At 38.7% G+C, this 22,846-nt stretch overlaps 2 protein-coding genes across 2 annotated transcripts in view; one reads left to right on the forward strand and one right to left on the reverse strand.

Moving 5' to 3' along the window:
* The window catches only part of LOC127423087 (fatty acid synthase-like), a 47,023-nt gene extending 25,710 nt beyond the window's left edge, over positions 1–21,313 (forward strand). The window contains exons 14-42 of the mRNA XM_051667122.1: positions 515–718; positions 902–1,017; positions 1,101–1,276; positions 1,436–1,627; positions 1,767–1,847; positions 2,276–2,461; positions 2,564–2,743; positions 2,837–3,040; positions 3,237–3,550; positions 6,360–6,746; positions 6,963–7,127; positions 8,516–8,631; positions 8,823–8,977; positions 9,304–9,507; positions 9,776–9,926; positions 10,651–10,829; positions 11,237–11,356; positions 11,475–11,597; positions 11,741–11,964; positions 12,689–12,890; positions 13,006–13,157; positions 13,251–13,342; positions 13,998–14,395; positions 14,739–14,927; positions 15,124–15,351; positions 15,629–15,840; positions 15,931–16,029; positions 16,937–17,188; positions 19,579–21,313. Coding sequence (XP_051523082.1) covers positions 515–718; positions 902–1,017; positions 1,101–1,276; positions 1,436–1,627; positions 1,767–1,847; positions 2,276–2,461; positions 2,564–2,743; positions 2,837–3,040; positions 3,237–3,550; positions 6,360–6,746; positions 6,963–7,127; positions 8,516–8,631; positions 8,823–8,977; positions 9,304–9,507; positions 9,776–9,926; positions 10,651–10,829; positions 11,237–11,356; positions 11,475–11,597; positions 11,741–11,964; positions 12,689–12,890; positions 13,006–13,157; positions 13,251–13,342; positions 13,998–14,395; positions 14,739–14,927; positions 15,124–15,351; positions 15,629–15,840; positions 15,931–16,029; positions 16,937–17,188; positions 19,579–19,716 — 5,439 coding nt within the window. The 3' untranslated portion in view covers positions 19,717–21,313. The remainder of the gene's footprint in view (positions 1–514; positions 719–901; positions 1,018–1,100; positions 1,277–1,435; positions 1,628–1,766; positions 1,848–2,275; positions 2,462–2,563; positions 2,744–2,836; positions 3,041–3,236; positions 3,551–6,359; positions 6,747–6,962; positions 7,128–8,515; positions 8,632–8,822; positions 8,978–9,303; positions 9,508–9,775; positions 9,927–10,650; positions 10,830–11,236; positions 11,357–11,474; positions 11,598–11,740; positions 11,965–12,688; positions 12,891–13,005; positions 13,158–13,250; positions 13,343–13,997; positions 14,396–14,738; positions 14,928–15,123; positions 15,352–15,628; positions 15,841–15,930; positions 16,030–16,936; positions 17,189–19,578) is intronic.
* A 230-nt stretch (positions 21,314–21,543) lies between these two features.
* LOC127423088 (cytochrome b-245 chaperone 1 homolog) overlaps positions 21,544–22,846 on the reverse strand; it is a 7,828-nt gene continuing 6,525 nt past the window's right edge. Inside the window, exon 7 of the mRNA XM_051667123.1 lies at positions 21,544–22,316. Within this exon, the coding sequence (XP_051523083.1) occupies positions 22,163–22,316 (154 nt within the window). The 3' untranslated portion in view covers positions 21,544–22,162. The remainder of the gene's footprint in view (positions 22,317–22,846) is intronic.

Genomic DNA, 22,846 nt, shown 5'->3' on the forward strand with positions numbered 1-22,846 from the left:
CCAAACTCTTATTGCTCCCATAATTCTCAGAACTCTTTTTACTCTTATTCTGAGTTTTTTTATTAGTTCCTAATTTTGTCAGTGGGGATTCTCGTTTGATTTTCATTACTGTAATAAATAAATTATTTTACTGTATTACAGTTAAAATTACAGTGACTGTAGTATGATATACTTTTAAATTGGTGTAAATAAATTTAGATTTAAATCATTATAAACTAAAGGGAGTACAACAAATACTACCATGATGTATAAATGGAAGGGAAATCTGCCTCATTAAAATCATGAAAAATGGTCCAAAATAGCCCATAATTAAAACAAAACATAATTTCTAGTACCTTTTTTTTTATTTTTATTTTTTATTACCTATACCTATTTTATATCATGAGATTCACCCTGCCAGAAAACCAGTTAAAAGGACAAACCAAGAATATATTAAAAACTGCCACACTATGCTGCTGCTTGTCTCACACCACAGATAAGACCTGACTTCCTATCTCTGTGTGTGTTCTCACAGGTAATTAAGAACCCAAGGCCTCGCTCGGCACGCTGGATCAGCACGTCAATCCCTCAGACAGACTGGGACAGCCCACTATCACGCTACTCTTCTGCCGAATATCACGTCAATAATCTGGTCTGCCCTGTGCTCTTCCAGGAGGGTCTCAGCCATGTTCCAGACAATGCTGTGGTGGTAGAAATCGCCCCACATGCCTTGCTGCAGGTAAAAGCGCATTACTTTCCCATAGATGTATTGCATAAACTGACTTTGACACTAATCCAGTATATTTTACAGTAAACAGTAGAAAAGCAGCATGTCTATGTCCTATTCCTATCAATAAACATACCTTGAAGATTAGAATTTAGGTCCATTTTTATTATGAATTTACCATTGATCCACCTACAGGCCATCCTGAAGCGTAGCTTAAAACCAACCTGCTCCATACTCCCCCTGATGAAGAGAGGACATGCCAACAATCTGGAGTTCTTCCTCTCTCATGTGGGCAAGATCTTCATGAATGGGTTGGTTTGTTCATCTTTAATTTTTGAAATGCCAGCATTTCAAATGTTCATGATCACTAACACACCCTCTTTTACCCTTGCAGAATTAATGTGAACAGTAATAAATTATATCCATCTGTGGAATACCCTGTTCCGGCAGGGACCCCCCTCATCTCTCCTCACATTCAGTGGGATCACTCCCAGATCTGGGACGTCCCCAAGGTGGAAGATTTCCCTGCTGGCTCAGGGGGATCCACCTCAGCCACTGTGTACAATATCGGTGGGTAGTTCTTTATTAGTAATTATATTTATCTCCAGCTGAACTGCAATTATTAAAGTTCAGAGATTTGAAGTTGCAAATATTCTCTCTATTCTCTGCACTCTCACCTTTGCCATCTTGTCATGCTTTATTTTAAACACCTGGCTTTGTTTTGTCCAGACATGAACCCAGAGTCTCCTGATTACTACATGATTGGTCATTGCATTGATGGACGAGTGCTGTATCCAGCCACAGGATACCTTGTTCTAGCCTGGAGGACTCTTATGAGATCCCTTGGTACTGTCATGGAACACATGCCTGTTACATTTGAGGACATCACCATCCACAGAGCCACCATCCTACCCAAGACAGGTAAGAGATTTGTTTTCTGTGTACTGTCGGTCTAGAATTTTTTTTTAGTAAATTTGATACTAAACCAAAAGAACTATAAGGCAGCTAGTCCATGTGACTTAGTGCTAACTGGATTGTTTTTGTGTGAACTATATCAAAGGATCTGTGCAATTGGAGGTGCGGCTCATGCCCGCCACTAACCGTTTTGAGGTGTCTGAGAATGGAAATCTGGCTGTCAGTGGTGAGTTTTCACACTGTTTGCTTAAAAGTCAACATGAAACAGCATTTGGAGCCCATTTTACTTCTGTAATTTGACATATTTCTGGGTGAAACAGGATATTTAACAAAAAGTGGGCATTCCATACCATAATGGACACAGACCTGAATTTGACTTTGCTAAAAATGCTTAGTAGTCATCCAAGTGGCTTTTGGTTAACAATATGCAGTAGCACACATGGCCTAGGTGATGTCAGCATATGTCAGACATTTTTTTTTTTTTGTTGATGAATCCTGCACAATAAGACCAGAAACTTGTATTATTAAAGTAATTGGGGTCATTGGTTTCATGTTGACTTTAAAATAGATCCTTGCGGTTTTGTGAGTTGGCAAGATATTATATTTAAGATTCATAATTGCTCTTTACCCCTACGATATCCTTGGTGGTCACAGGTAAGGTTAATGTCTTGGAGGATGCCGCCCTTGATGCCTTCCATGCTGAGCTGGCTAAGCCAGTGGCTGCAGAGCAGGAAGATCCCAAACTGCATTTGAAAGCTGGAGACATCTATAAAGAGCTGCGTCTGCGTGGATACGACTATGGCAAGACCTTCCAGGGCATCTTGGAATCAAACAATGCTGGTAATTTCCATCTAATGCATCTAACTTTAATTGTGATGGTCAAAGGACACTTTTAGGCCAATCCTGAGCTCTTGAGAAAAGTTTCTATTCTGGTTCTCACAGGTGATTGTGGAAAGCTTCAGTGGACGGGTAACTGGGTGACCTTTTTAGATACAATGCTGCAGATGATTGTGGTGGGACTGCCTGGTCGTAGCCTGAGACTCCCCACCCGCATCCGCTCTGTGTGTGTGGACCCCAAACTGCACAATGAGAGAGTGAAAGACTATGCTGATGACCAGAAAGGTATTGGACTCCACCAAGAGAAAGTCTGACATAACCTGAGTAATTTGAAATGTTTCTGACCAAAATTCCTTTGTTTGCTAACATTCTCTTCAGCCATTAATGTCCGTGTTAACCGTTGCCTGGACAACATCACAGCTGGAGGGGTTCAGATCTGCGGTCTACATGCTACTGTAGCGCCTCGTCGCCAACAGCTTCAGACCCCACCCACTTTGGAGGAGTTTGCGTATGTTCCCTATGTGGAGTCAGATTGCCTGAGAACCAATGAGAAACTGGGCGACCAATTGAGGCATTGCAAAGGTATGAGATTTTTTTTTTATGAACATATTACTGGCATGTTGAAAATATGTTGATTTGCATGTTGAAAATGTGTAATTGAATAACCTTTAATGAATCAAAAATATATCCTGTATGCAGTATGAGCCTGTGTACTGTACCTCCCTGTGACTAAGAAAGAAAACTCAGTGTACTTATTCTTCCTGTTTTGTATGCACAGGTCTAATACTGCGTCTTCAGAGGAAGCTGGCCAATCAGGGAGTGAAGATCTCCATCCCTGGGCTAGAAGGTGCAGCAGAGGGTCTACTGATTGGAGCGGAGACAGAGAAAGGCCTGTTGCGGCTGCTGTCAGTGCTGTGCAGGCTGGAGCTGAACGGAAACCTGCGCTCTGAGCTGGAGCAGACAGTGCAGAAGGAGAGAGAATGTCTGCTGCAGGACCCTCTGCTCAATGGCTTGCTGGACTCTCAGGCATTACGCCACTGCTTGGACACATCCCTGGAGAACAGCACCCCTGGAAAACTCAAAGTTCTGGAGGTACGGTAAAACGTTTGTTTAGAATGATAATTTAAATAGCCTGAGCAGATTATTAAGAAGCTTTTTTTCAGTTTTTTGAGATGTCAAATAAAAGAGCGCAACCATAGCGTTCCAGAAGTAACAAAAAATACTAGAGTGCAACCTCAGGGTTCCGGAAGTAATGTAAAATAATAAAGCGCAACAATAGGGTTCCGAAAGTAATGTCCAATAAAACAATGATGAGCCAAAATATTGACCACCTGCCTAATATGCTGTTGGTCCTCCGCGTGCCACCAAAACAGCATTGACCTGCTGAGGCATGCACTCTATAAGACCATGCACTCTATAAGACCCCTGAAGGTGTCTTGTGGCACCAAGACATTAGCAGCAGGTCCTTCAAGTCCTGTAAAGCTGGGCTCTCACTACCCGACTGTCAGACTACCTAAATCGCAGTACTGCTCACATTACACAACAAGATTTGTAGTTATCTGTCATATTTTTGTCTTAGCAGCGCTCATACTACACAACAGAATGCAGACAAGGTGCCCAAACTAAAATATCTTTGACCAAGAGGCAATGCTGACCAACAGCAAAACATCGTTTTCTCACATGAATTCATGCGAAAAATTTGAGTGATCACAAGATTTATCCAAGAACGGAGGATCACGATCAGCTTGTCAGAAAAACAAAATAATTTATGGCAGCAACAATGTTTGGAAAGATGTGGGCAGGCTATCTGTGTCTGTTTTGGGGGGAAAAATAAAACTGCACAGTGTCAAGTAGAGTGCACAGACCATATATTTATTTATGTAAAAATTAAAAGGAAATCCAACAATGTGTGCAGTGTGTAGGATGCATTATCCTGCTGAAAGAGGCAACTGCCATCAGGGAATGCCATTGCCATGAAGGGGTGTACCTGGTTTCCAACAATGTTTAGGTAGGTGGCACGTGTCAAATTGTCATCCACATGAATGGCCGGACCCAGGGTTTCCCAGCAGAACATTGCCCAGAGCATCACACTCCCTCCACAGTGCATCTTGGTGCCATCACTTCCCCAGGTAAATGGTGCACATGTACATGGCCGTCCACGTGATGTAAAAGAAAACAGGACTTATCGGATCAGGCGACCTTCCTTCACTGTTCCAAGGTCCAGTTCCGACGCTCGCGTGCCATTGTAGGCGCTTTTGACGGTGGACAGGGGTCATCATTGGCACTCTGACTGGTCTGCGGCTACGCAGCCCCATATGCAGCAGGGATCGATGCACTGTGTGTTGTGACGCATTCCTTCCATAACCATCATTAAAATGTTCTGTGACTTGTGCCACTGTAGACCTTCTGTCGGTTCGGACCAGACAGGATAGCCTTCGTTGCCCTCGCACATCTATGAGCCTTGGGCGCCCAACACCCAGTCGCCTGTTTGTGGTTTGTTCCTACTCAGACCACTGTCAGTAGGTGCTCACCACTGCTGACCGGGAGCACCCCACAAGCCTTGCTGTTTCAGAGATGCTCTGACCCAGTCATCTGGCCATAGCAACTTGGCCCTTGTCAAAGTCGCTCAGGTCTTTACTCCTGCATTCAACATGTTGACTACGAGAACTGATTGTTCGCTTACCATCTAATCTACCCAGACCTTGACATGTGGCCTTGTTAGCAGATGATAAACGTTATTCGCTTCACCTGTGAGTGGTCATAATATTTTGTCTTATCAGTGTAGAGCGCAAAAGCTGGATTAGAAGTAACGTTCTTGAGCGAAACGATAGCATTGCAAGGTAACATCAAATAATAGAAAATAACCGTAGGATTCTGGAAGTAATGTTAAATAATAAAAGCGCAACAATAGAGATGCGGAAGTAACAAAATACTAGAGCGTAACAGTAAGGTTTTGGTATGTAATAGTAGGGCGTAACAGTAGGATTATTTTTTTTATAAAATCAAATAATAGAGTGTAACAGAAGGGTTCCGGAAGTATTGTCAAATTATAAAGCATAACAGTAGAATTTTGGAAGTAACATAAAATAACAAAGCTTAACAGTAGAAATTTGGTGTTAACATAAAAAAATAGAGCATAACAGTAGAATTTTGGAATTAACATTAAATAATAGATCATAACAGTAGGGTTTTGGAAGTAACATCAAGTAAGAGCATAACAGTAGCGTTCCGAGGTAACAACAAGTAGTAGAGTGCAGAAGTAGGATTTCGGAAGTAACATCAAATATAATAGATTGAAACAGTAGAGTTCCGGAAGTAACGTCAAATATAATAGATTGAAACAGTAGAGTTCCGGAAGTAACCTCAAATTATAGTGCGTAACAGCAGGGTTACGGGGTGTAACAAGTAACTCAAACTACTCGTATTTGTATATCTGAATATTTTTTTGTCATAAGCACACCAACTCTTTATTTATGCCTTGTTATTAAGTTATTTTGTAGGGGGGAAAAAAAACAAAAATGAAAAAAACACAAAAAAAAAAAAAAAACAGAAGTGCATTGTTTTTATAATTATCAATGACTGTAAATCAGTAATTTTTATATTGTACCATAATTTTTGATTTGATTAAGTTTGATTTGCAGTGCTTGGGATGAGTAGTATATTCTCTCATTAAAGCATATTTAATGATATACTTATGTATACGATAATATATAATATTATTTATTTATTTTTATTTAATTTTTTTTCATGGCAATTTTTTAAAATCCCTATAGAGAAAATTAATAAGAAAAACACCTTCATAATTAATGACAGTGAAAAGATAGTGGCCATTGTTCTATACAGGCATTGACTGACGATAATGAATACAGGAAGTTTTCACCATTTACTCTTCCTTCTGTAGGCTCTTTCTGGCGATGGCCGTGTATTCTCCCGGGCTGTTGGCCTCCTCAATATCCAGCCAATGCTGCGTCTGGACTACACAGCCTCAGACATCTCCACTGACCAGCTTGCTGCTCACCAGAGCTCCCTGGAGGAACAGGGCATCTCATCCGCTCAGTGGAACCCTCTGCAGGGCCCAGCAACAGGCACTCTGACTGGGACTGACCTAGTTGTGTGTAACTGTGCTGTAGGATCAGTGACCAACCCTGCATTGCTGATAGAGAACCTGACTTCAGCTACAAGGGAGGGTGGTTTTGTGTTGCTCCACACCCTACTGAAAGAAGACACTCTGGGGGAAACCGTAGCCTTCCTTACATCTCAAAACAACAGGGATAGTTTGTTGACTCAGGTGTGTACAAGTGTTTAGTGATGGAGAAAAAAAATACACTTTATTTTGCCAAGTTGATTAGATCCACAACATAGATAAAAGTGACATATTTGAGTATCAACGCTTTATTTAAATAATAACATTAACTTGACGTTGTTTTGTCTATTCTTTTATCTTGTTTCGTCTGACTGTCCTCTGTGTTGTTCTCATAATTCAAAATCTGTGTTTTGATTTCAGACTGAATGGGAGAAGCTCTTCCATCAGGCCTCTCTGCATGTGGTCATGCTTAGGAAATCCTACTACGGCTCAGCCTTGTTCCTTTGCCGCCGACAGACCCCTCAGAAACAGCCCATTACTATTTCTGTTGACCCCACTGACTATAAATGGGTGGAGACTCTAAAAGTGAGTCCTAATCATCTATATATATGACATATACAGCAATGCAGGCTCATTTACTATTTTTTTTTTTTTTTTTTTTTTTTTTTTTAGCATTGGGATTGTAATTAAAGAAATAGTTCACCCAAAATTAATAATTCTGTTATTTACCAAACCTGAATGTTCACGCTGCTCTTTTCTAAACAATGAATGTGAAAGTAAATCTGGTGGAACCATGCAATAGCTTTGTGTGAGGAACAATCTGAAATTAATGTCATTATTCTCTAAAAATCAATCCCAAAAGTAGAGCTGTCAAAATGACACATGCGATTAATTTAAAAAGTTGAATGCATTAATTTTTCTTAATTGCGATTTAAGGCATTTACCGTTAATACAGCATAAACTTGCATAAACACTGGTTGGAAGGGCGAAACCTTTGCCATATGTCCGCCTGGACTCATTACACTGATGCACACACAACAGTGATTCAGTTTCAGAGATAAAGCGATGGGAAAAGGAGCGCTTAACGCAATTTTTTGTACAAAACAAGCCTAGATGGAACTTGACAGAAATCAAGTATTTTTAGCATAAATAAGGCTCATTTTCATTACCACAGAAGCACACCAAGTCTTAACTATCACCAAAAAGCAGACAGAGACGTTTTTGTCTGCAAACGCTTTTCATGTAGAGTTCAAAGTGGTGCTTGATGCTGGCGCTGATGCCCTGATGTGAATCATGAACGTGACTTCACGATTGCTGTAACAAATCAGATAGCCACAGTCTACCGGCAGATTAATATAGTGGAGGGTGAGAGTTTAAGAGATTTAATGCCCATTGCAATGAAAATGCAACCTATGTGGGGACTAGTTTTTCCAATTCGTCAAACTCCCACTTAGACTTTGGGAAACGTTTAATGTTACTTGAATTGGTGCTATTTTAGTGCATTTCTATCTTTATACTTTGGAAGGCTTTGTTTGGAAAATGTTAATAAAACATTATATTGTTACATATTGTTTTCTTTCCTAAGAAGAAAATAAATGGATTTTGATAGGAAAAGGAGTATATTTAGAGTCAAATTTCAGCGCTTTTAAAATCCGCAATTAATTATGATTAGCTACGAAAAATTACGTGATTTAATCGCAATTTAAAAATTTTAATCGACTGACAGCACTACCCAATAGTATATTCAAATGTAACACCAAGTGCTGAACCTGCTGCTAAACTTCTCCTTTTGTGTTTCATGTTAGAAAAATTACATGATTAAAACAGCATCTATTAAATAAGAATTTTAGGTTTGCAATAAGATTGACAACTGGCTCGATAATGATCTGAATGAAATGAATCCACATGTATACAACCAAAACTCACTCTCTCTCTCTCTCTCTCTCTCTCTCTCTCTCTCTCTCTCTCATCAGAGCACTTTGGCTGAGTCCTCTGATAGTCCAGTCTGGCTCATGGCCACCCAAGGTCATAATGGAGTGGTGGGAATGGTGAACTGCCTCAGACAGGAGCCTGGAGGCAACCGTATACGGTCAGTCCACTTACTGTGAATTTAGTCTGAAAGACCCATTAATGCACTTTGTGTTCCACACATGCTACTGTAATGATTGTTGATATCAGTTACAGTTATGCAGTTCTCACATATTGACTTGTCTTTTGAAAGCCCACAGTAAACAGACTGTGATATTGATCTATATGTCCTTTTTTTTTCGTCCCCACTAGGTGTGCATTTGTTTCTAATCTAAGTAAGAATGAAGCAGCCCCCTCCCTTGTTGCTACACATAAGGACATGCTGGATGTGCTGCAGAAGGATCTGACCATGAACGTGTACCGTGATGGACTGTGGGGCGTTTTCAGACACCAATTACTCACACAAGGTGAACAAATATCTTATTATCCTTTAAATGTACATGTAAATGTACAAAGATGGAGAGGAATTAATGTAATAAGAGATTCATAATGCTTTTCAATGTGTTTATGTTGGCCTCAAGACCCATGAAATCAAAATTTGAGTTTTGTAGCTTTTAGTCCATATGTGTTAGCTTTGATGCTGTCTATTGTGTACTTCTTAACATTGAAAAGCAGATACTTTTCACTTTTGATTTTTTGATACTTTTGAACGCCCCTTTTGATTGTAACTTTGATTGTGTTGAGTCTTTTGAGTGTTTTTTGATCCTTCTTTATTCTGTGTATTCATGCATAGATCTAAGTGAGGAGTTGACAGAGCAGGCATATGTGAATGTCCTGACTCGTGGTGATCTCTCATCATTGCGCTGGATCGCTTCACCGCTACGTCATTTTGTCCCTTCCAGCCCCAATGTACAGCTCTGCCGCGTTTACTACGCCTCCCTCAACTTCAGAGACATCATGCTGGCCACTGGAAAACTGCCTCCGGATGCAATCCCTGGTTCGTACCCATCCCCATTTTCAATAGCTCTGACCCCAGCTTAGCTGGTATATGCGAAAAAAAGAATTTCACTGTATATATGCAAAAATGTAAAATGTGTAACGATAAAGGCTGCTTCTAATATAAGATATTTCGCATTGGTCTGCCTCTAGAGTAGTGGACGACTAATAGGTGTTTTTTTTTATTTTTTTATTTCACATATCTTGTTTTTATATATAACTACTTGGAAGTCTACTGTGTGTTTTTTCTTATTATTTTGCTTGTGCAGGAGATATAGCATTGCAGCAATGCATGCTGGGAATGGAGTTTTCAGGACGAGACCCCAACGGGCAACGAGTGATGGGTTTGCTGCCAGCTAAAGGCCTGGCCACCTGTGTAGATGCAGACAAACGCTTCCTTTGGGATGTTCCCTCTAGCTGGTGAGACCCTAACACCTCTCTAAATCACTTGGGGCACTCTTGAATTTTTTCTTTCGTGCTCTTTTCCCCTTGTTTTTCTATGTGAAGTCTTTGATCGTTGTGCTATGTCTCACTCAGTGTTGGGTGTATCCAATTACAAAGTAGTTAGTAACAGTAATTGAATTACTTTTAAGTAAAAAAAAGTAGTGTAATACATTACATTTTAAATGCTTGTAATCAGATTACAGTTACTGACTTTTCAAATAATTACTTTTAAGTTGATTACTTGCGCTAAAGTAATATGTATAAAACATTTAAAATATGAATTAATATTTTGAATTTGAGTGGAAAACCAAAAACTCTTCTAGGAAAATTTGTTGAAAGTAAAAGTCTTAAACTAAAATAATTTGTAATGTGATTACTTTTTAGATGAAGTAACAAGTAATCTTATTACATTTTTAGAAAAGTAATTAGTCATTTGTAGTGGATTACCTATTTTGAGTAACTTACCCAACACTGGTCTCACTGTTTTTTTCAGTGTCTTGCACAGGAGTGCTGCGTTTTTTAGACGCTGTGTCAGGTTTAAAAAGAACGGAAACTTTTAAAAGGGCATCTCGAGACACCTGAGTTCTGTTATATTTGTTGCACAGTGTTTAGTGTTTAGTCTAAAAGGACCCTTACACTGAATCAAAGGGGCATCTTTCCCTGTACTTTCAACACTTATTAAAGCTGTGGTTATGTTTAGGACTCTGGAGCAGGCTGCCTCCGTTCCAGTGGTGTATGCCACAGCGTATTACTCCCTGATAGTGCGAGGACGTCTGAGGCCTGGAGAGAGTGTGCTGGTCCACTCTGGCTCTGGGGGGGTCGGACAGGCTGCTATTGCTATTGCACTTAGCATGCGCTGCAGAGTCTTTACGACTGTTGGTGAGTGTCACAATTTGTTCTTACTCAAAAGTTTAAAGGTGAAGTGTGTAATTTCTGGCTCTCGTCTTCCATTGGTTGACAAGTAGATATTCCCAGCCTAAACTCACACTATTGGTTAATCCATATTGCCACATTGGACTGGTTTGGATGCCCAAAGAGAACAATGTGGAAAATAACAGAGCTACCGTGTTTTTCAGTTTTTGGGGAAATAAGCCTTCAAATGGTTTACTAATAGTTGTCTCTGCATATTAAACTGGGCTAGGAAAAAGTATTTTAACAAAAATATCCACCAGACCATATGCAATACATATTAAAAAAAAAAAAAAAAAAAAAAAAAAAAACAGTGGTTAGTGGCAAATGCTTTCTAAATTACTAAACCCTGATGTGCATCTCGTTTTGATTGACAGGTTCTGGAGAGAAAAGGGCATATCTACAGGAGAGATTCCACCAGCTCACAGCAGAATCTTTTGCTAATTCTAGAGATGCCTCCTTCGAACAGCATGTACTGCTACACACTCAGGGCAAAGGTAAACAGACAATATTATAAAGACTCTTATCATGCAGCAACATTGTATTTGATAATATTGCTGCTTATGCAGTGTACTGCAGCATTAAACCACTGTTCTTGTGACTGTTTGTTCTCAGGAGTTGATTTAGTACTCAACTCACTTGCTGAAGAGAAACTACAGGCGAGCTTGCGCTGTTTGGCCAGGCATGGTCGTTTCCTGGAGATCGGCAAATTTGACCTTTCCAACAACACACCACTAGGTGCATCCCAGATATATTATATCCATTGCTAAGTCAATCCACAACTGACATACTGTACTTTCACTTTAAATTCTTCAAATTTCAAAGAAAAGCCATTACATTTGAGTGTCAACCGTTGAATTCTAGTAACACTCTCTTTTCAGGTATGGCTCTGTTCCTGAAAAACGTGGCCTTCCATGGCATCCTTCTGGATGCTTTATTTGAGGAGGGAAACAGGGAATGGGAGGAGGTATCTGAGCTGCTGAAGAAGGGAATTGACAGTGGTGTAGTGCAGCCATTACGTACCACCGTCTTTGAGAGGAAACAGGTGGAGGACGCCTTTCGATACATGGCTCAGGGCAAACACATCGGCAAAGTCCTGCTGCAGGTAAGTCCTCTGGTTAAAGTTCTTGAGGCTGCCTCAGAAATTAGATACTGGAATAATAAGTGGTGCTTGCTAAGGTTTAATATTAAGGACAGGTGAGGCTTGTTAAAGGAATAGTTCACCCAAAAATGAACATTCTCTCATCATTTACTCACCCTCATGCCATCCCAGATGTGTATGACTTTCAATCTTCTGCAGAACGCAAACAAAGATTTTTAGAAGAATATATCAGCTCTGTCAGTCCATTCAATGCAAGTCAACAGGGTCTAAAACTTTGAAGTTCAAAAAGCACATAAAGGCAGCATAAAAGTAATTCATATGACTCCAGTGATTAAATCCATATCTTAAGAAGCGATACGATAGATTTGGGAGAGATTTTTCAGTCATTTTTACTATAAATCTCCACTTTTAAACAGCCCTCCTAAATGCTCTTCTCTCCTAAGAGTTTTTGTTTTTGACGATTCACATTCTTTGTGCATATCGCCACCTACTGGGCAGGGAGGAAAATTTATAGTAAATAAAAGGACTTAAATATTGATCTGTTTCTCACCCACACCTTTCATATCGCTTCTGAAGGCATGTATTTAACCACTTGAGTCGTATGGATTACTTTTATGCTGCCTTTATGTGCTTTTTCAGCTTTAAGGTTTTGGAACCTGTTGACTTGCTTTGTATGGACCTTCAAAGCTGATATATTTGCTCTCTGTTTTTATCTCCTACTTCTCAGGTACGTTCAGAGGAGAAGAGCAGTGCAGTTTCTACAGTTGCTCCTCTTTCTCTTCCCGCTATCTGCCGTACCTTCTGCCCTGCCTCTCTGTCATACATCATCACTGGAGGTCTAGGTGGTTTTGGGTTGGAGCTGGCCCATTGGCTCACTGAGAGAGGTGTTCGTAAACTTGTGCTCACTTCACGATCTGGCATTCGCAACGGTAAATATGCTGAAGGATTTCATTTGATCAGTGTTTGAGAGTGTTACCTTTCCATTGACTTACATGGTCTTGTTCATGTTGGTCAAGTACTGATATGCATTGACGTGTTTGCTAGGTTATCAGGCAAAGCGTGTTAGGGAGTGGCAGGCCATGGGTATCCAGGTCCTTGTGTCCACTAGTGATGTCAGCACACTGGAAGGGACGGAACGTCTCATCACTGAGGCCTGCAGGTTGGGTCCAGTCGGTGGCATCTTCCACCTTGCCATGGTAATGTTCAGTCATTGCTTTCAATTCACTTTCATTGGCAGTCGATTAAATTATTATCATGCAATTTATATCTCTGTTTATCTGCTCATCTAGGTCCTTAAAGATGGCATGCTGGAGAATCTCACTCCACAGCAGTTCATTGATGTCAGTAAACCCAAATATGATGGAACTATCCATCTTGACAGGTAGGGAGTGCTTAATACTGTGAAACAGATGGAATATTGTTTTTATTAATTACTTGCTGTTCACTATAGCCATTCTGAGTGCTGTCAATTTAACGTGATTAGTTATTTAAAAAACTGTCAAAGTACCACAAGATGTAAACATTATACACGTTGACATGATTTCTGTGTGAATAAAATCACTTTCTAACCTTATCTATGTGAAGTTATATCCAGTATTACAACTTTGTTATAGTGACGATGTAACGTAGACAAACCTTGTAATCTGGTAAATGCTGTAATGCAGATAAATACCTGATTTTGGCTATACTTTTATTACATGTGAAAAGTGTGCATTTTAACATTTTATTGACTGGCCACTTTCACTTCCATTGTAAGTGCCTTACTATAATCGTGATTATTTGTTTTAAATAAATGAGAGATGAGTTGAAATTATTTTTTTATAGTTGTCAACATTATGCCACAAATGCTGTTCATTGATATTAATCCCGGAACATTCCTTTAATCATGCCTCTGGCTAATGTCCGTTCAATTCTGCCACAGTACTGTAATGTCTTTGAATTATCTTCAGTTGGGGGCTTTACTCAGTAAATAGTATTATGCAATTAGACTAAATTATTAAAATAATAAAAAATAAAAAAACTTTTTCCCCTTATAGTGTGACTAGGCAGAAGTGCCCACAGCTTCAGCAGTTTGTGGTTTTCTCCTCGGTCAGTTGTGGCCGTGGTAATGCTGGCCAAAGCAACTATGGCTTTGCCAACTCTGCAATGGAGCGTGTGTGTGAGCAGCGTCGCCATGACAACCTGCCAGGCCTGGCTGTGCAGTGGGGTGCCATTGGTGATGTGGGCGTTGTCTTGGAGACCATGGGTGGCAATGATGCAGTGATTGGCGGCACCTTGCCCCAGCGAATGACTTCCTGTTTGGAGGTTCTGGATAGGTTCCTGTGCCAACAGAGGCCTGTGATGTCCAGCTTTGTGCTGGCAGAGAGAGTGGTGGTCGCTAAAGGAGAAGGAAGTGGACAGAGGGACCTGGTGGAGGCCGTGGCTCACATTCTAGGTAATAGGGATGAAATGTCATTACTGTTTGTCTTCCAATTTGTCTATTTATTCTAAGACATATGGTTTAAATTGTGTAACTTATTTATACTGTAGACTTTATATCTAATTTTCCTGTAATAAGTGTATTAAATGTGGCACATTCTGAGAATTGTACAGCATTGATTGTCTAGCTGCTAACACACCCCAATTTCCCAAATGGGATCTCGGTTTTTCTGCCTCTCTATTTGTCTTTATATCAGTGCTATGTGATAAATGCATAAGTAAAACTCCAATCCATGCATGTTTGAGGCCAATTATAATGTATTTTTCATGCTTTCAAAGATGTCACCTCTTCTGCTCAGGTGTTCGTGATGTAAGCAGTCTGAATGCTGATGCCTCACTGGCTGATCTGGGTCTCGACTCACTGATGGGTGTGGAGGTCAGGCAGACACTGGAGAGGGATTACGATATTGTCATGGCAATGAGGGAAATCCGACAACTCACCATTAATAAGCTACGGGAGCTGTCCAGCCAATCAGGAGGGACAGAGGGTGAGTGTTTACGACTAGTGTGTCCACTAGGGTGATTATTCATACAGAATGTTTAAATTAATTTGACATGCAATGATATATTCTAGATTTGATTACTCTCTGGAATACTTGATTCTGGTCAGTCGTGTGTGTATGTAAGTAAGAAAATAGAAGAGAGATGATTCATCAGTCTAATAACGCTCCATCTTTCTTCTAGAATCAAGAGCTGCTCCTGCAAAGCGTTTTGGTGCTCAGGCTCTGCTGGAGTCAGATCTGAGTCGGATGCTGGTGAACCCAGATGGTCCCACGGTGACACCGCTGAATGATGTCCAGAGTGGTGAGAGGCCCTTGTTCCTCATCCACCCCATAGAGGGCTCCATCGCCGCCTTCCGCACTCTCACCGGCAAGCTTAACGTGCCGTGCTATGGCCTGCAGTGCACCAAAGGTACAAACACAAGCCCTGTGATCACGGATCACAATTGTGTAAAAGTACACAGAGAAATCGTGGATGTTTTTAAGTGCACAACAAACAAATTGTAATATTATTTTAATTGTATTGAATTTAATTTTATTTTATACAAAGTTTTTATTTAATTTAAATATTTAATTTTTCTAATTGAATGCCAGTAATTCAATTGAAACATCAGAAACTTTATACCATTTGCCATTTTGAGGTTCAACCCTGTAATATATTTTCTTCTTTTATGTGTTTTTATCTGTAGCTGCCCCATTGGACAGTATTCAGAGTCTTGCTGCATACTATGTGCAGTGCTTGATGCAGGTGCAGCCAGAGGGGCCGTATCGCATCGCTGGCTACTCGTTCGGTGCATGTGTGGCTTTTGAGATGTGCTCGCAGCTGCAGGCAGCCAAATGCCCTGTGGAATACCTCTTCCTGTTCGACGGCTCGCATTCTTACGTGGCGGCATATACACAGGTACAATAAAAGTTCTCAGAAAACACCAAAATAAACACAATGTCTTAAATTGCCACATAGTCACTATGTTTTTTTTTCTCTGTCTAACAGAGCTACAGAGCCAAACTGACCCCTGGCAAAGAGTCCGAGGCAGAGACAGAAGCTCTGTGTGCTTTTATCCAACAGTTCACAAGCATCGAGTACAACAAGGTACACAAGCTAAAATTGTGTACCTTATCACAGTCTGACATTGTGCTTCACACTTAAAGGAATGTTCAGTGTTAAATACAACTTAAGCTTCATCAACAGTCTCTATGGCATTTTGTGGCATACCACAAAAATAATTTTAACTCTTTTGTCCATTGTAAAAACAAGCATAAAATAGTTAATAGCAATGCACTTCCAATGAAAGGTATAGGACTGGGATAAACGACAATAAAAAAAATATAGCAACAAATGTTATTATATGTGTTAACATGAGACTAGTGTGATAGAATCACTTATTTATGTTGTCTGTGCAAAGTCATTTCCAATTCACTCCTGTCATGACCATATAAAAGCGGTAAACCCTGTAAAATGACAACTTAAGAAATTTTTGTATGGTAGAATAGAAAATGATATAATATATAAAAAGTGCTTTAACAAAAATACAATAATACTTGTTTTTACAAACTGAGGGATTTTTGTACATTTGAATTACATAAGTAAACATTCACAGACCCAATTTATATTAGGTATCTTTAACTGCTGTGTACTTAAGTATTAGCTACAATATACTTAATATGTACATACATACTGTTGCATTGTACTTACATTTAAAGTACCTGCATTTAATTACATCTGTAGTTATACTGCTAACCTTAACCCTAAACCTAACCCTAATCTAAACCTTACCCGTACCTGAACCTCAACCTCGGTAGCAGAAAATGTGAACCTTGTGAGAATTTTGCAGAACAACATGTAGATACACAATAAATACATTGTATGTATTTTACTGTTAGTGCATAGTATAATAATAATTATAGTAGTAATAATTATTATAATCAGTTATAATAATATAAAAATTAATTAAATGCTAAAGCTAATGCTACTTCCATACACTTCCTCTTTCACACAGCTGTTGGAGACATTATTGCCTCTGTCAGATTTGGAGGCTCGTGTGAACAAGGCTGTGGATCTCATCACATCCAGCCATAAGAACGTCAGTCGAGATTTGCTCCACTTTGCTGCTTCTACATTCTACTACAAACTCAAGGCTGCCGACCGTTACATTCCAACTTCCAAGTATCACGGCAATGTTACCCTGCTTCGAGCCAAGGCCAGCAGTGAATATGGCGATGGCTTAGGATCTGACTACAAGTTGCATGAGGTACGTTTACGGACCAAACGTGTTCTGTAACTCAAACTTCAAACAGATTCACAGACTTAGTTACTGAATAAAAAGCAAAGGTTGGACATATTCTGTATTGTGGTGGTCATTGAAATGTAAGTTAGGTCCAATCCTGGTCTGTTTACAGAAAACCTTTAAGGTTATCACATAGGGAATAACTTTTGAATTTGAGATGTGAGATTATGCTGAGAGGATGTGTTCTTTGTCCATTTGCTTCATTGAACTTTAATGGTGATCTGTGTATCTTGTTAGTGTTGAAACACTTTCTCATATTCCATTTTAATGTCCAGAGATAACTATAAGTAAACCATTTAGAGGTTGATTACCCCGAAATGTGTAAACGATTTCAACATATCTGATATTAACTTTGACTCAACAAATGGTGTGACTTTGGTAACAGGACTACCTGTTTCTGACCTATAGATGAAGTTACTGTTTACAAACAAACGCATCACTCCCGCCACTTACAGGTTCTTTTGGCAGCCCAGAAAAGAGCTGCATTCAATAGGCACTTCGTTCAAATTGAGCTGAAAATGCCCAAAAAAATTTGTTGAAACACCACATTTCCTACATATTATTGGAGACTTGGGGTGCTTTAAATTTCCCTCAGGATCGTTGGAGCAGGAAAATCTCAAGATTTGACATAAATCATGACATTTCACAGGTCACCCTCTTTATCGAGTCTGGTCTATTAGGCCCAATTGACCCGCAGCGGCTGTTGGTGGATTTGAACTTTACCCGAAGAAATCACACAAACTCTGATCGCAAATGGCTGTTTTGAATTTCCAGAGTGCAATTGCTGTGACCGATCTGAGGTCAAATATGATCTAATGATGATCTTATATAAACAAAACCCATGGAACATCCAACGGGAATAATAGGACCTCGTCTCCACCATCGCAGCACAGCTACTGTTTGTGAAAGGATAGGCGAATAAAAATAATGTCATACTGTTAAAATTCTGACTTTGCATTTATTTTTACAGCAGTAAAAAAAATTGTTAAATCGAAACGACTGTTAAGTGTGAAAATGGAATATGATGATAAATATTGTTATTGACCTGTATGTGGCTTCATAATTTAAGCTTTAAAGAGGCATATTGTATGTCTGATGGTAGTTTTCATTTTCATATGCCACATTTCTCTGGCTTTAGAAGTGTGTTAAACGTGAGGATGTGTATTCGTAGACCTGTTACATGTCCGACATAATCAAACTGGTCTACTGAATGAAGTTAAAACTTGTTTTTCTGATCATTCAGAAAGAACCTACATTTCGTTACTGTAAACCATGTATATCCCTTTATAATAAGTTTTTATTAACATCCACAAATATGAATGGATGTTTTATTTTAGCTTCGCTACACACAACGCATAATTTAAATTAATTTAAACCAACTGATCTCAGTTTAGAAGACTCTGGGCTGTCAGTAAAGGGTTAAACTTTCGATGTCATATAACAAAACAACATGGCGCTGACCACAGCAGAGATTCTCTTTGGGAGAAACGCCATCAAAACTACATCTGGTAAGAAACCCAATCAAGTTTACATTGACACCTGTTGAGTCGAAAGTTTCATCCGATATGCCATTTTTAAGATTTGAGTGATTTATCACGAAACTCCATGCTGCTAAACACAGTCTACACAAATGTGTAGTTTAGTGCATTTTTCCTTAGAAATTCCTATATTTACAGTGCATTATCACATTGAGAATCAGTGAGTTCATCCAAAAGCTGAATCATTTTACGTTTAGAGGCTTTATATGGAGTTAGAATGAAAATAAGATTCATTTCAAACTATTTTGAGACCAGTGCAGATAGACGGCACACTGGAGGTTAGGTCATTCAGTAAATGGGGAGCAAGGGAGCATCCTATAGCTTTCTTATGCAGCTACTGTAAGTGAATTCACTCCTAAAATCTGACCAAAAGTTGTTTCAGGCTGCTGATGATGTTTGGACAACTCAACATGTTTGGCACACATGGGACAATGTGTTTATAATGTATAATTTTATTTTAACACGGTTGGCAGTGATTGGATGATACTTGCCATTACGTTTCGGGTGCAATGTCTGTAACGTCACAAAATTAATAACCAACACTCCTGGAAACATAGTAAACAATTAAAAACATAATAAAATAATCAGACTTTCTGTAGCTTGGTATTTCAAATCTCACAACTTTAGTCCCGCTGTCCACATATGTTGCCATACATTTTTAGGAAAACTATTTGTTGTAGAATATTTATTTTTTGCATGTTTATTATGTGCTACTAGTTCAAATTTAAAAAAGGTATGGAAAATGCACACAGCAGTCACACTCCGGTCTCAGGGTTTTATGCCATATTCTTAACAATCGCATGTTGTCTTCTTCAGGTGTGTGATGGGAATGTGTCCGTTCATGTGATTGAGGGAGACCATCGAACGTTCCTGGAAGGAGAGGGTGTGGAATCCATCTCGGGCATCATCCATAGCTCACTGGCTGAGCCCAGAGTCAGCCCCAGAGAGGGCTGAACCTTCCCTGCAATATACCTTTTCTCTTTGCATCCTTCTATTTGTCTTACATGCTTTCACCTGATCAACAAGTTACCAAAACACTGTGTCCCAGCCTATAAAAGTGTGCATGTCTGTGATATTTTTGATATCTTTCTCATTCCCTAGACATCTTTTTCTTAGTTGTTTGTTTACCCACTACTTAAATTATGTTCTCTGCTGGGATTTTCTCTCTTTATTAGTTAAGATTTAATCAACAAGACGTTTCCTGTTCATTTTTGTCTATAAATGATCATGCATTACTGTGAAATCTAAAATGCCCTCACTGATTTTTATCATACAGATATACATTTGCATGTGAGCTTAAAGGGATAGTTCAGCAAAAATGTAAATTCTTCCACGATTTACTAACCCTCATGTCATTCCAAACCTGTATGATTTTCTTTTTTCTATAGAACACAAAAGGAGATGTTAGGCAGAACTGACAGCCTCACACAACATAAAATTTTATTGTTTGGAAAAAGATGTAGTGAAAGTGAAGGATGACTGAGGGTGTAAGTCCATAACATTCTGCCCAGTATCTCCTCTTCTGTTCCATTAAAGATTGTCATACAGGTTTGTAACAAAATGAGGGTGAGTAAATGATGACATAGTTTTCATTTTAAGGGTGAACTATCCCTTTAAGTGCCAATTCTTCTAAGTAGTGTCCAGATGTGGGGATCGGTCCTTCTTTTACTGATGCTGTCTAATTTTTAAGTCTACTAAAGGGTCTGTCGGCATCCATAGTGGCCAAACTGATGATGCAGACTGCAAGTGTGAAGGCATCACTGTATTAAAATTAATATAATGGTCAGTGAGAATCTAGTTATGCACATAGCTGAGATTACTGTTTACCGACTGTCGGCAGTACTATTGATAGCTCACATTTTTTGCTTATGTTTACTTGGTTTATGTAGCATTTTTTTTTTTTATTATTATTGTGAATGATATTTGCTGGTTCTCTTGATGTTGCTGCTGAATATCTAAAATTATGCTGCAATAATTGTGCAATTGGCGTGTATTTAAAAGGGAAAAATATGCACTAAAAGAACATTCCTGGGAAGAAAGTAATCATTAAGGGAGCTAGTAAATTGACATGTATGGATGGTTTGTTAGAAGTTAGTGGCTAATCATGGAGCATTGCTACTTAAATAGATGTAATGTCTTTCAAGGACCTCTTTTCTATTAATGTTGGTTCGTTTAGAAATTTTTGTTGTATCCAGGTCAACTTGAAACACAAGCTCAGTTAAGGGTGCAAACCCCATTACGTTTAATCCTGCATCTTGTCGTAGGAGTGAAATTCTGGACGTAAGAGCATTTTTTTTTTTTTTCAGTGACTTGATTACTGGCTTTCTCTTTCTGTCAAGAGAGAAGAAAGTCTTCTTTTAGCTAGCAAATCACTACACATTTCTGAGACTAATTCTAAAGTCAGTGACGAACTGTGTGATTTCTTCATTGTTGTGATTAGAGCAAAGCTAGATGGTTAATTTTTCTATTATTGTAATGATTTGTTTTTCTTTTGGTGTAATTTTTCAAGTATTTATTGTTCTAGTCCAAATAAAAAGCTATTACTAACATACACATGCAAAGTGTACAGTTTTGTTCCCCCCCCCCCCCCCAAAACATACTGAATGTTTTTGTCATGTTCTCAAGATGTGCCATTTAGGGTTGTAAAGATTTGTACCTAGTGATTTCTTGATCATGCAAAAAAGCCAAGCTGCACTTTTTGTGCTTGTTTATACCTAAATATAAATTCACATTAAATATACCAGTGTTCATTGACGTAATTAATCCAGTTTTAACCAAGGCTGTCAATAAAGATCATTTTATTTTTTCTTAAAAACAAAAGAGAATTCTGTAACAATGAACTATAACAGTAGTCTCATATGAATATTAAAAAAAAATGACAATGTTTAAAAAAACATCTCCTTTGAAGACCAGCGATTTCTGAGCAGCTGCCATATATTTTGTTCCTCTTCTGTCTTTAGGCTCAAAAACATTTACATAAAGAAATTCAAAATGATAAAAAAATCCAAGAGTTTGTTCCTTCAAGCAGTGTTAATTAAATACCTCTTTTCACTGAATGCAGTTTGCAGTTGTACTGAAGCAGTGAATAAAGGCACAGTGTGATTTGCATAAGCATGCATAGAGGTTCAGAGCACATGACCACCTGCTCATTGACCAATGGAAAGCGAGTTCATGCATTTATAATAACTAAATCAGTCATGCATCCATGGAGCAAAATATACAGAGAAATCTTTACTGAAGCCTCTTTTGAAATGGATTTGAAAATACAATGCAACAAGAAAGGATAAAGCTTTCAGATTGTCACTGGGTTGTTTGTAAGGATGGAGTGTTGGTCCATTCATTTAAGGCATGATACAGTGTTTTCCACCATTTTCATGATAACAGAGATCTCTAGATTGTTTTAAAGATCAGCCTCATCTTTTGAGTCACTGCTATCACCCAAACCTAAATCTTCAACATCATCTTCATCAGGATAATCGTCTTCTGCCAAACGCTGCTGTAACTCCTCAAGACCCAAAAAGCATTTCAGAAGAGCAGCTATTGCCTCTACATCACTGACAAAGAAATGGAAGCACAAGAAAAAAAAAAAAAAAACAGACACTATTACATATCTTTAATGACCCTATACACTTTTGGTAATTAAGCAGTTCTTAATAAAAAATACTTTTTGTAATTTTGCCTTTTTTTTCACTATTCAGTAGAGAAAGGTTGAGCAATACTAAAGATGTGTGGGCATAACTCCAAAAACTGAATAAGGTACAGAGGGTGGAATGAGGTCACTAAAGACCCAAGGTATGCATTAAAGGGTTAAAACAAATGTGACAACCAGGTCTGATAAAAATGTGGCAACTTACCCTGACCTGACATATGAAAAATAATAAAATACCCAAAAGCTTTTTATGTATAGATTTTACTGTTTTAGTAAAATTTAAATTATTACATGTTTTAAACTTTGATAATAAATAATAATGATGAAATAAATACAAACAAATGTTAGTGTATTTTTTAGAACGTCAACAAAATTGTCACTGAAGAGCATGCTTGAGATTAAATATGAGAAGTGATGTTGGAAAAAAAGAATGAA

This window comes from Myxocyprinus asiaticus, chromosome 32 (assembly GCF_019703515.2).
Source record: "Myxocyprinus asiaticus isolate MX2 ecotype Aquarium Trade chromosome 32, UBuf_Myxa_2, whole genome shotgun sequence".
In the NCBI taxonomy this organism is placed as follows: domain Eukaryota; kingdom Metazoa; phylum Chordata; class Actinopteri; order Cypriniformes; family Catostomidae; genus Myxocyprinus; species Myxocyprinus asiaticus.